The 13062-nt window shown below is 38.2% G+C and overlaps 2 protein-coding genes across 5 annotated transcripts; one reads left to right on the plus strand and one right to left on the minus strand.

Moving 5' to 3' along the window:
- Positions 1–583: 583 nt before the first annotated feature.
- Positions 584–4315, plus strand: LOC103975049 (GTP-binding protein YPTM2). The gene is made up of 8 exons (XM_009389963.3): positions 584–756; positions 1627–1699; positions 2413–2460; positions 2544–2591; positions 2957–3028; positions 3229–3384; positions 3761–3864; positions 3959–4315. Exons 1-8 carry the CDS (start codon positions 743–745, stop codon positions 4050–4052), a joined length of 609 nt encoding a protein of 202 aa, XP_009388238.1. The 5' UTR covers positions 584–742; the 3' UTR covers positions 4053–4315.
- Positions 4316–4614: 299 nt separating this feature from the next.
- On the minus strand, positions 4615–12287 carry LOC135606069 (putative L-cysteine desulfhydrase 1). Of its 4 annotated transcripts, none has more exons than XR_010484668.1 (3): positions 10443–12287; positions 4954–5012; positions 4615–4807 (listed from the first exon to the last, which is right to left on the minus strand). XR_010484668.1 is itself a non-coding variant. In XM_065096840.1 (2 exons), exon 1 carries the CDS (start codon positions 11815–11817, stop codon positions 10450–10452), a length of 1368 nt encoding a protein of 455 aa, XP_064952912.1. In that variant the 5' UTR covers positions 11818–12287; the 3' UTR covers positions 4855–5012; positions 10443–10449. The 4 variants fall into 4 exon arrangements, 2 of the variants coding, with proteins under 2 accessions (XP_064952912.1, XP_064952913.1); XR_010484669.1 differs by having other exon boundaries at positions 4954–5015; XM_065096840.1 differs by lacking the exon at positions 4615–4807 and having other exon boundaries at positions 4855–5012.
- Between the last annotated feature and the right edge of the window lie 775 nt (positions 12288–13062).

Genomic DNA, 13062 nt, shown 5'->3' on the forward strand with positions numbered 1-13062 from the left:
TCACGACTTTCATTAGTATCGTCATCCATCATCATCAAAAACATAATTAGAATATTAAAATTATATTTTTTTTATCGATTATTTTTATAGTAAAACCAATAACATTTAGATAAATAAAGTTTGATGTTTTACTTTCATAATTATAAAAAAATTTAATCTAATTTTTTTAAGATTAAAAATTGAGATACTAAAGTATCTAACTACATATACTAATTTTTAATTAGCCAGCTACAAGCTGATCTTATCAAACAATTTGTCCCGTTTTGACCTTAGAACGAAGTAACTTCGGGTGTGACGTGAGAAAATAAGCCTGATAATAAATATTGACACGTGAAGTTAAGAGCCACGTGTGAAATTGAGAGCCATGTAGGACGATGAGATTCATTATAGCAGATGGACGACTGGATCGAGGGAAGAGGATCGATGGACGGTACAGATTTAAGATCCAGGATCGTAACGCGCCCGATCTGGCTGCTCCTCCACGTGGGCGCGGCTTATTGGTACACGATGAACCAAAGACGATCTCAGCCGTCCATCGCACCTTCTTCGCGCTGTCCTCATCACGCCCCCTATGTGTTCACGCCTCGCAGCTCGGCTTTCCCCCGTTTCTTCTCCTCTCTCGATTCCAAAGGGGAGGGGCAGGGATCCGTCATCTTCGATCTCAGACCCTCCACCGATCACGCGCGAAGCCTCACGGTGAATCACACCCGGACGACCTCAGCCACCGGCTCCAGTCTTCGCCATGAATCCGGAGTAGTAAGTACCCCGACCTTGAGGCTAGTATTTGCATTGATGCCGGTAATTGAATTGCTTTCGTTTGAATCTCAAACTTATCCTCCATTCGGTCACGGAACTGGCGCTTAGGGTCTGTGAGTTTGATTCGTGCGGAGTCAGGTATCGGGGTTTCTGATGGATCGGAAAATTCTCTCTCGGCTGTGTAGGTCGGGTTTTATCGGCATGGTTGTCGATCACGAATTCGCATTCGTGCTTTAGATCGGCGATGTTGACCGGCTGTATTCGTCGGATCTGGTGGTGTGGTTTGAGATCCGGTGATTCTGATAGGTCTAGATCATAGTCTATTCCTCCATGCTTGGCGCTGGTTGATTTCATGTGCCCGAGTTATATATTGATAAGCGTAATCAAGTAATGGACCCATTTGATGGTTGTGGCAAAGTGGATCTGGGTCATCCATGGGAAATGATCGTTTGGTGCCCCTTTTGTGCGACAGGTGGTTGAGGGAGTTGCTCTGTTTTCGCTTTACAAAGACAAATCCAGTAGAATTTCTTGAGATTTTATGTATAAATCGATGGGCATTCCCTTTCTGTCGCAGTAATTGTATTCCTTGTGAAGAACTTGACAGCTGAGGCATTTGTCTTATTGACAATTCCTTGATATTGCTTTCCTTGACATGGTGGCCTGGTGAAGTTTTTTCCTTGACATTTTGACAATTGTTTGGTCATTTGCTCCCTTCTGGACAGTACTTGTAGTAGTTGATTTGCAAAATAGAATTTCAATTGCAGATGAATTGTATGCGATTTAGTTAATATAGGTCATAATGTGTAAATTGGTCTGGGATTCTTGGTGATTTTTGGTATGGAACTAACTTGAAGGGATGTTTCTTTGCAGTGACTATTTATTCAAACTTTTGCTCATTGGAGATTCGGGTGTTGGAAAATCATGCCTCCTCCTAAGATTTGCAGTAAGGAGCAAAATGTCTTTTTCTTGATAATGTCTTTGTATTTTAGAAATATTAACAAATCTGGATCTCATAGTTCAGTTACATGATTTTTTAACCTCTTTTTCTGTGATTGATATTAGGTGGTTGCCTTCTTATTTGAAAACATGGTTACAAAGTGATATCCATGAAGATGTTGGCCAAAAGATGGCTCTTTATATGTAACATAGGATCCAAACCTCATTTAGTATCTGTTTTATTCTGTCATTTATTAACCATGAAATCTTTAGTTGTATGTGGGAGTTCTGTGGAGTTTTGATTCATGGCAACAAGTCTTCCCAACTTGAATGATATACGGATCTGATTGATCTGAAGTAGGATAAAAACCTTGTCGATGTATATCTTTCCATATATTCTTTTCTTGATAATATGCTTACAAATTGAAGCACCACTATTTTTCATTGTTAATTTTATGATTACTGGCTGCTAACTTAGTATATCTTCGTTGAGTAGTTTCTAAACAAAAAAGCTTTTATTTAAAATATTGTTCTGGAATCAAACACTAGGACCAAACATCTACACTTGAGGTGCCCTTCGGGAAATGTTATAACATTGTAGTATTAAAGTTGGCATATTTGTGTTGAGGTGTAATACAAGCAAAGGTGCTAGATCTGGACTGCACAAGACTTTCATATTTGCAGAATTTATGGCATGACCTCTTTTATTTACTTTTGTAGGATGATTCTTACCTGGAAAGTTACATTAGCACTATTGGAGTTGACTTTGTAAGTGAGCTTTATCTTCTATACCGAGACAATGTAATGTTTCGACTAAATCATCTTACAAAGATATCTCTTTTCTTATCCAGAAAATTCGCACTGTTGAGCAAGACGGGAAGACCATTAAGCTTCAAATAGTGAGTTTATTAATATGATGTTTTTATTGTGTATCTATGACTATGAGATTATTTTTCTAATGTTCTAGATTGTGTATCTATGACTAAAACAACATCATATATATGTTTGCTGTTGAATGGTCTGTTACTTCTGGGGAGATGTTTTCCTTTATGCGATGTTCTCATGGAGGTTCATAATGTCAACTCTCTGTAGTCATGTCATAATCTGAGAATTCTAGCAGCAGATTTCATGTCATTCAAGATTTTCCAATGTTAACGTTGGAGACAGTTCTCTCTCAATAAACTAGATGTTAAGTGTAATTAGGCTTTGAGGTATCAATTTTCTAAGTTTTTCCTTGTTGAGACATTTTTTCTTATGGTTGCAGTGGGATACTGCCGGGCAAGAGCGTTTCAGAACAATCACGAGCAGCTATTACCGTGGTGCCCATGGTATCATTGTAAGCCTAGTCATTGCTTTCTGGACTTTAAACCAACTGTATCATTGTGTGAAATCCTCACTTTGTGAATCCAAACCAGATTTATGCTGTTCCATTTTGTCAACTCAAAGCCCATTTCTTGATCTAATTATCAATATAAATTATTAGTTATTTGCATGTGTACTGAAGCAGCTGCTCATTATCTGCACCTTGAGTTGCAGGTGGTATATGACGTGACAGATCAGGAGAGTTTTAACAACGTAAAGCAGTGGTTAAATGAGATTGATCGATATGCGAGCGACAGCGTGAATAAACTTTTGGTGGGGAACAAGTGCGATCTTACCGCGAACAAAGTTGTGTCATACGAGACAGCCAAGGTAATTTGGAACTATCATTAGCCTTTCTCATGTAAAGTCCTCGGACATCAGTTTCCAGAACTCTAGAACCAAAGATCACTGGCATTCTCAGTAGCTATGGTTGCCACTAGCGTGCCTATGAAAAAGAATCTAGGTTTGGGCTTTATATGAACTTGTGTGTTTGCTGAAATATCTCATGTTATATAATAGACTGATATTAAGTATGACCGACCAAGAAATGTGAGATTATGGTTTGACCAGTAAACATAAAGTGCAGCCCTCAACACATTAGGTACCTTTAAATGTATCTAAGTGATTTATTATCACGTAGCTTTTGCTGATGACCGACAAATGTTAGATACATGGATTGCTGATGTTTTTTTCCCCTATCATACAGGCTTTTGCTGATGAAATTGGTATCCCTTTCATGGAAACCAGTGCTAAGAATGCTACTAATGTGGAGCAGGCATTCATGGCCATGACTGCTTCCATCAAGGACAGGTATCACAACTCTATATGTCGAGTCTCGGAAACGATATTCCATATTTTTTTGAGTAGGTTGTCTTAAGTAGTAAGAGAATATACGATGATGCAGGATGGCCAGCCAACCAGCCATGAACAGTTCCAGACCACCAACAGTGCAAATACGTGGACAACCTGTCAACCAGAAGAGCTCCTGCTGCTCTTAGGCTCTTCTTCCTAAGTCTTCTGACTGGCATGTAGCAATTACTACTACTACTACTACTGCTCAGATTGATTGATACTCTTCTAAGTCCGTTCTTGGGAACGGTGAATCACTATTCCATTCTTTTTCTTGGTTATTAAGTTTGTACGAGTTGGGTATTTGGTAACATAATCTGTTTGGCTGACGACTCAGCTCTTGATCGTGTTCGTCTCTTGTAATACTCAGACAGACATGGCAACAAAACCGACTTCAGATCTTTTGTAATTCTATCTCTGACTCAGTAGAGGCTTATAGAAATAACACAATCCCATCCTATGATTATGTTGAAGAAAAGGAAAAGACCTATGGATTTTTTAGCATTTCAACAGTTGAATGAAAGAGCTTCTGAACATTTTGTGGATATGTGACTTCAGTATTGGTTTTCCAGATGGTTTCAAAGTAATATATCTCATATTCATGATATATATATATCATTTAATGTAATAAAAATATATTTTATTTTTTAAAAAATAATTTAAAAGAAGAGACTTTTCTAGAACACTCTTGCCATTGTGATGGAGTAGTAGTGTTTAATTTGATTGATATTAATTATAAGAACCAAATGGACCATATCAACTCTTTTAACTTTCTCTGAAAGAAGCTTCTCTATAGATACCATACCGCCCTCGTAATAGACACATTAAATCCTTCTCTAGGGCACCTTGTCGTTGACTTATTTGACTACGCCTGCATTTTGTATTGGTGGTTGGTGTTGGTTGCCTGCGACAAATGCAGGCAAAAGTATATGCATGTGTCTGCACGTTGAATTTAGATGTCTGCATGTGTAGTCGCTACTTGCAGTTTCAACTAACACATAGAACGTGACAATTATGCAACCAAACTTACAAGGAGGATCGAAAGGATACCTGAATCCAAATTCTACTTTGCTGCAACCCAGCATGGTAGTGCACTACAAACTGTAATCCTGCTGCAACATGCATGGGTCAAGTTACATGTACACATGTTGCAAGTGACTAACTTGCAAATCTGCAAATAAGCTATTTGTTCCAAAATGACCTGTAGACAGTTTATTTGCAAGCAACCAAAGTTACCTAATAGACTCCCTAGCAACAAAAATAAAATAAAATAAAATAAAATAGGTGTCTATCATAAAATTGAAAAATTGACCCTACAAGTTTCTCAAGTAACAAGTTATAAATAAGGTGGGAGTAATATTAACTGTCAACAATCCACTGTTGACAATCGCTCCGGGAGATTTGGGAAGAAACAGATAAGAATTGGCGACAAAACAACAATCACTAATATACAGTCTTTCCCATGGACAAGTGAGAAATTATCACAAAAGCCATTACTTGGTTGCTTGCAGAAGCCCACGGGATACAACTTCTTAACCAATTAGTCACTAATAAGTTTGCAAAACCCTACACTCACACTTACACAGGAGAGTTTCATCGTTTCTCTATCTTTTCAGTGAGACATGAACAATTAGTTTGTATGGAAGTTACCAAAGGTATCAAGTCATTTAGGAGCTAATCATGGAAAGGTGCAACATATAACATACTACCTCTATGGTTCACCACCGAATAGAGGACTCGGTCTATTTCAGATTAATAATGAATGTCAGCTATAGCAAGTGGTAGATCAAGGAAGAAACTTAAAGGTGGAAAAATGATTCATTATCTTTAACATCTCAATGAGTGAATAAAAATGAAAAATTAGCTTATGGTATGCATAAGGATGGTTTTCAATAATTGTAAAAAAAATCTGCAACCAACCAAAGAAAGAATCAACCAAAGAAAGAACGAAAGAGACTCGTAGCTTTGATCACAAGTTCCAATTTTATTCCAAATCCTTCAAGCTTACGTTACAACAACAACAACAAAACCGTAAGTCCCAACTATTTGGAGCCGACTACTTGGATCTTTTGACGCCATTGAGATATGTAAAAAGTAATATGCATAGTTAAGCTCAAAATATTTAAATATTTATTTATAATTTCTATTAAAGTCTTTTTAGGTTTTTCTCTCCTTCTTCTTGTACCACTAACATTAATTATTTTACCTCTTCTGATTGTAACATCCGAAGGTTTCCTCAGCACATGCACATACCATTTTGAATAATTTTCTCTCATCTTATACTCTATCAGAGCGATACCTAATTGGTTACGAATAAAAATATCTTTTTTTATCTTTCTTACTATCACTACACATCTATCTCAATATTCTCATCTCAACAACACAAACTTTTTGTATATGTTTTTTCTTAACTGTCCAATGCTCAAATCCATAAAACATTATCGGTCTACACAACTATCTTATAATTTTTTTTTATCTTAAAGGTATCCGAAAATCATACAAGATTCCTAACATCCTTCACCATTTTAACCATCCTGTTTTTACTCTATGAATAATATCTTTATCGATCTCTCCATCTTGTTAAATAATTGATCAAAGATACCAAAAGCTTTTACTTAAGGAGATTTATTATCCATCTAATTTAAGTATATTCGCTTGTCTATTTCTATAATCATTAAAATTATATTTTATATATATTCAATTTTGGTCCTACTTAATCTAAAACATTAAGTTTCTAAAGCTTGACTTCATAACTCAATATTATAATTAATTTCACTTAGACTCCCATCAGCTAAGACAATATCATCAGTAAATAACATACACCAGGTAGGTCTATCATGTAAGTGACTAATGAGTTCATCCATTATCAATGTGAAAAAGTACAGACTTAATGCGGATCTTTGGTGTAATCCTAGGACTAATTACCCCATGTAGTTAATTACCTTTAGCATTTCAGTCCCTACATTTTAAAAACTTACATTGGCATCCCTATAGTTACGAAAGTGAAACATCTAAGTCTATTTATCCTAACGCCGTCGATTTTACCAACAAAAACATAAAAAAGGACAAACGAGTAATTTTGATGTTTCAATTTGTGGTGACGGATAGAGTCGATGGTCGCGAACGACGATGTTGTTGAGGGCCGCAGGTGACTGTTGTAGATAAGGAGAGCAACGATGAGAAGTGAGGGCCACTTTGCATCTGCGTTGATGTCGACGCAATTGCTGAGCAATGCCGCTCTGCATTTACGCCGGCATCGACGTAGATGCAAAGCAACCCTCACCTCTCGTCACCGCTCTCCTCATCCACAACAGTCACTTGCAGCCCTTAGTAACATCATTATCCGCCACCACCAATTGGAGCGCTAAAATTATCTTTTTGCCCATTATTTTCATGTTTTTGTTGGTAAAATCAACGGTGTTAGGATAAATAGACCTAGATATTTCACTTTTGTGACTATAGGGATGTCAATATAACTTTTTAAAGTATAGGGAATAGGATGCTAAAGGTAGCTAGCTATAGAGGGTAATATGTGATTAGCCCGTAATCCTATGTTAATAGAAAATTCACTAGACACACTCCATATAGTTCTAACACTAGTAGCTACATTATTATAGATATTTTTAATAACATCAATATAATAAGTAGATACACCTTTTTTTTTTCTAAAACCCACCATAATAAATCTTTATAAACCCTATCATAGGCCTTATCTAAGGTAAAAAAACCATATACAAATCTTTCTTTTTCTCCTTATACTTTTTCATTAATTGTCTTAATAAATGAATAGCATCTATGGTTAATCTTTCAGACATAAAACCAAATTGATTTTAAGAGATATTTGTTTCAAGTCTTATCATACTTTCAATATCTCTTTCCCAAAGTTTCATAGTATAGCTAATGATTTTAATTCCTCTATAATTTGAACAATTTTGTATGTCACCCTTACTTTTATAAATTGATACTACAAAACACTTTTTCCATTCATTACACATCCTTCTGATTCTTATGATTTTGTTAAATAAGCTAGTTAACCAAGCAGCTCCCTTGTCACTAAACTTTTCCAGACCTCAATAGGGAAACCATCAAGCCTCACAATCTTAGCTATTTTCATCTTCTTTAATGCGTCTTTTACCACTAATTTTACAATAAATCGATGATTATTAAACCCACCACTATTATTTATCGTTAAATCTAAGTCATGTGTGGAATATTCATTAAATAATTTATAAAACTAATTTTTCATCTTTCCTTAATCTTGTTATCATTAATAAGTATTATTTGACCTTCATCTTTAATGCATCTAATATTACCTAAATCCTTACACTTTCTTTCCCTAGCTTTAGTAATTCGATATTTATCTTTTTCACCATCTTTAATACTAATTTATTATAAAAATATCATAAGCTTTATATGTTGCCATACTAACCTCATTTCTAGCCTCTTTTTTAGATTCTTTATATCTCTTAATTTTTTCTCATTTTTATAATTTTATCAATCTTTAAAACATAATCTTTTAGTAAAAATCATTTTTAAATTTCCTCACACCACCACCAACTCTCTCTTAAAGTTACACCTCTACCTCTAGTTTTATCAAGAATCCCTTTTGTTAAGCTCATAATTTTATTAGTCATCATAGTCCAAATAATATTTAATATTATCCTTATCGTTCCAAGTCATCTCCCTTTTTATCTTATTATTAAAAGTGTTTCCATTATCATCTTTAAAACTTCACCATCCAATCCTAATAATTTTTTCTATTATTTTTTTCTTCTTTCATTTTTTACAGTAAATGTCTAATACCATCAACCTGTGTTGATTCATTAAACTTTTGTTAGGCATAATGGAACATAATACTATAACATAGTAGTGCTTTTTTTTATGAATAAAATAATACAAATAAATCGATATCTATGGATATCAATTTATAAGTTTTGATACCAAAACTTGATTGAACCAACAAATACCAATTGGTACGCATTGACCGGACCAATATTCAAAACATTGTCTTTAGGTAAATCAAGAGCATTATCCTTAATCATCCAATCTGACATGTGGGGCATAAGCAGTAATGATATTCAAAACATATTATCCTTTCACAAATCTTAGAACTATAATTCTATCCCCAAATCTTTTTACATCTGTAAAATTGTTCTTAAGATCCTTATCAACAACAATTCATATATGATTTCTATATTTATCTTTTTTAGTACACCAAATTTTAAATCTAGTACTATCAATCTCTCTAGATTTTTTCCTACTCACTTAACCCTCTGTTCTTGAACTAACTTCTTTACTCCCATTGGTTCATAACAATGATAGAACTCTTGCCTACTTGGTAACACTTCTGGGTGCCGATGTGATGGGCTACTTCCGACAACCTCCTAGCCTATAGTCTGCAATTTAGGACACCTATCTCGTGAAGGTGCCTCACATCACTTCCAAGTGATAACCTAGCTTTATACTGAAATCAATTCAGATCCATGTTCATGAAATATAATATAGTTTTACGTTGGTTGTTAGTGACCTAACGCAATCCTCCACCTTTTTTATCCTTCAAACTTACACCAAGGGAAGAAAAATGACCTGACATTGTTTATACATACTGTAAAAAAAGATGAATTTTCATTCATTCAACTTTGGCCTTGGTTACAAAATCTCTTCCCTTTAAATAAATTTCCCAAGCATAAGACAAACTACAAAGAGTATTATATATTTACGAAAATCTCAAGTAAAGGATATCAATGACCCATTTTTTCTTTTTGAAGATCTACTTTCAAGTTTATTTAGCATATATAATATTCCATTTTTCATTATTGATTAGCATTGAAATTCATCCTTCGACAAGATCCCCAATCACACACATTATTCCCCATCTACTTTTTCTTTTACTTCTTAGGAAATATTCATGGATTGCACAGAAACTTCCAAAAGAAAAAATAAACTAAAAAAATAGTCCAAAAAAAAGGTTTGATTATTATTTTTGATACATAAGTTACGTCATCTGAACCTGAGTTCAATGCCAATCTATCGGGATTTGGATTAGTCTCTCTTCTTCCTGCACCTAATTTAGTCCCAAAAAGTGTCTCAATCTCCATCAATTAATGACGACAACATAGAACTTTAAGCAATCAATTCAACCATGCTTTTACCTGTGATATGCTTTTGGTGTTCCCATCTTTACGTTCTCAGTTGACCAAATGAAATTAACAATGCTATAAACTGTCTTTCAGTTTACACATTCGTAACGAACCAAGAAGTCATTTACCCTAGACACTACAACCTTTAGTCAATATTGTTGAGTTTCACATGCAGAGTCATGGCAGTTTTGGCAATTTAGTCATTGCATTCCGGCTTATGTCACAACTATCAAGTTTCACATGCAAAGCATTTTCCTTTGACATTAGATAATTCAACCAAAGCTAGAAGATATCTCATGGTTTTAGGCAATCATAGACCAAATCTTTAAAGTGCAATGCATGCCACATAATTTATTATCAATTAACTTGAAGTTAACGCGATAGAAGAAGTCACCGCACCTTCTCATTAGGATGGAAACATTGTGCAGTTAAATCCATCATTTACCAGCTTGTGGACTGCATCTCTAAGTTTATGGTAGTCACCTTCCATATTGTACACCTGATGAGAAATCCTTACGTACCCAGTGACAGTACTGCTCCCGTCCTTTTCGACGACCTCACCATCCTTGGGCAGCTGATAGTGAATCGGAACTTCGACCTTGAATTCTTTTCTTAACAAGCTCCTTAGTTTCAATGCATCCTTCTCGCTCAAAATCCCCAAACATCCCGGCAAACCAACCATGATCATGCTGCAGCACATCTCCGGGGGAGATCCAAGAAACGTCCCCCATGCATCTGCCAGCATCTTTCCCATCTCCACCACCTTCTCGTGGTTCCTCTTCCTGATCCCTTCGATTCCACCCTCAAACCTACCGATGAAATCCATCATTGAGGGCACCACAAGCTGAGCACTGTAGTCCCTGGTGCCGATCCATGCGCTCTCCAAAGGGAGGCCATTGCCGTACTCATGGGAGACCACGGGGTGGTGCAAACGGGAGGAGGCGGAACACTTCTTGGTGTATAGGAACGCCACGGACGGGGGGCAAAAGAACCACTTGTGGAGATTGCTCGTGTAGAAATCGGCCCCGATGTCCTGCACGTCGACCTCGACACTACCAATGGCGTGGGCAGCGTCGACGAACACCTGATCGACGCCCTCCTCGCGGCAGATCCTCGTGAGCTCCTTGACGGGGATCACGACGCTGGGCATGGACGTGACGTGGTCGATCACGGCGAGGCGGACTCTTCGGCCGTTGGCCTTCCCGAGCTCCAGGGCCTTTCGGAACTCCAGGACGATCTCCTCGTTGGAGGAGACGGGGAAGGGGAGGGGCACCTCGATGATGTGGCCACCGGCGCGGGCGACGTAGGCGTGGATGGACTTCTTGACGGCGCCGTAGGCGTAGTGGAGCATGACGACGGCGTCGCCCTTGCGGAAGCCGCCCTCGGAGAAGGCCCAGGAGGCGTGCTGGAGGACGATGGCGGCGGCGGTGGTGGCGTTGTCGACGAGGGATACCTCGTCGAGGTCAGCGGCGTTGATGAGCTCCTTGACGAGGATGCGGGAGCGGAGAAGTGCAGGCTGGAGGCGGTGGAAGTAGAACTCGTCGGGCTGGCGGAGGAAGAGCCGCTGCCACCGGAGCTGGGCAGCCAGGACCGATGCCGGACAGCTGCCGAAGCTGCCGTTGTTGATGCGGGCGACGGAGGGGTCGTGGTGGGCGAACTCCTCCGCGATCTCGGCAGCGGAGATGGGGCAAGATGCCGGCCGCGGCCGCTTCGCCAGATGGCCGTTGTCGTCGCCACCGTTTTCGGCGCAGTCGTCGCGGTGGTGGGTACCCATGGGAAAGGCGCCGAGGAGGAGATCTGATCAACGAAAAAAAGGGCCACGCTTAGGGTTTGAGCGGCTAAGGGGCAGAGGAGCGGTCACGGGACTTCTGACATAAGGGCGATTTTTACGAAAAAGCTCCCCTTTCTTTTCTTTTCTTTTCCGATAGTGCCCTTGTTTTCGTTTTTTCCATCCCGAAATTATTCGCCGCCTTCGCTCCCCCGGCGACTCCGCCCTTTCTCTGCTCCGTGGGGCGGAGAGGACGCCTCCACCTCGCCGCCTTCGCCCCTTCCCTGCCCGTCGTACCCGTCACCTTCGCCTTTCCCCACCCTTCGCGCCCGCCGCCTTCGCCCTAATTCTACTCCATGAGGCGGAGGCCTCGCGATGGAGGCGGCGCGTCAGAGGCCTCGTGGTGGAGGCAGAGGAAGGGGCGGAGGCGGCGGGCGCGACGAAACGGAGGCGACCGCGGGGAGGGGAAGGGAAGAGAGGGGAAGTGAAGGATATTTTCGGGATTATAAAAGTTAAGGATAATATCTTAAAAAACGAAAAAAAGGTTTTTTTTTTATTTTTCATAAAATCACTCTATATATAATCTTAACAACTTTAAAAACAACATTAGTCCTTCAAGTACTAAGAACTCTGTATATGCATACCACTATCATTAATAGTCATACAAAAGACTCAGGTTGATGGTCATCTCTAACAATGATAAAAAATTAAACTATTTGAATTAAAAATATGTCTATAATACCTGGAATAACCCTAATATTTTTTACATCGTAATAGTTTCGTGAGTATTAATACGAATTAGAGTTTCAACATATAATTCACTTATAATAACTAAAAGAATTAACTATAATGATACACATAACTAAGTACTTCAAGGTATATCTATAGATGCTAAGATTAAAGTAAAAAAAGATAAATATCAAAATCAACAACTTTTTCAAGGGATATACATAATTTTACCTAATATAATAATACCACAAAGAGGAAAATTAATTATGATGTCATATGGTTGTTACTAAGTTAGTAAAATAAAATTAATTGAAAGAGTAGGACAACACGGCTCCCGATGATCAAAAGCTTTCGGTTTGAGTGGCCGACGGGCATTTTGTCGAGCACTTCGCTCGCAATGTCCGTGTTGGTACCGATGGTAGTGAGATCAGGCAAGATGTTGAGATATTTAATAATAGCTGATGAAGAGAATAGGAGATACACAGAGATATACGTACTGAACCACGGTACTTACATATTATC

The sequence above is a fragment of the Musa acuminata genome, chromosome BXJ2-2 (assembly GCF_036884655.1).
Source record: "Musa acuminata AAA Group cultivar baxijiao chromosome BXJ2-2, Cavendish_Baxijiao_AAA, whole genome shotgun sequence".
In the NCBI taxonomy this organism is placed as follows: Eukaryota; Viridiplantae; Streptophyta; class Magnoliopsida; order Zingiberales; family Musaceae; genus Musa; species Musa acuminata.

What these genes read in the sequence shown, in the direction of transcription:
- LOC103975049 (XM_009389963.3), top strand. An exon ending in GCACTATTGGAGTTGACTTT is followed by an intron (nt 2,461 to 2,543) that starts GTAAGTGAGCTT and finishes TTTCTTATCCAG; the next exon opens with AAAATTCGCACTGTTGAGCA. An exon ending in GTGGTGCCCATGGTATCATT is followed by an intron (nt 3,029 to 3,228) that starts GTAAGCCTAGTC and finishes CTTGAGTTGCAG; the next exon opens with GTGGTATATGACGTGACAGA.
- LOC135606069 (XM_065096840.1), bottom strand. Translation starts at nt 11,817, where the DNA reads ATGGGTACCCACCACCGCGACGACTGCGCCGAAAACGGTGGCGACGAC.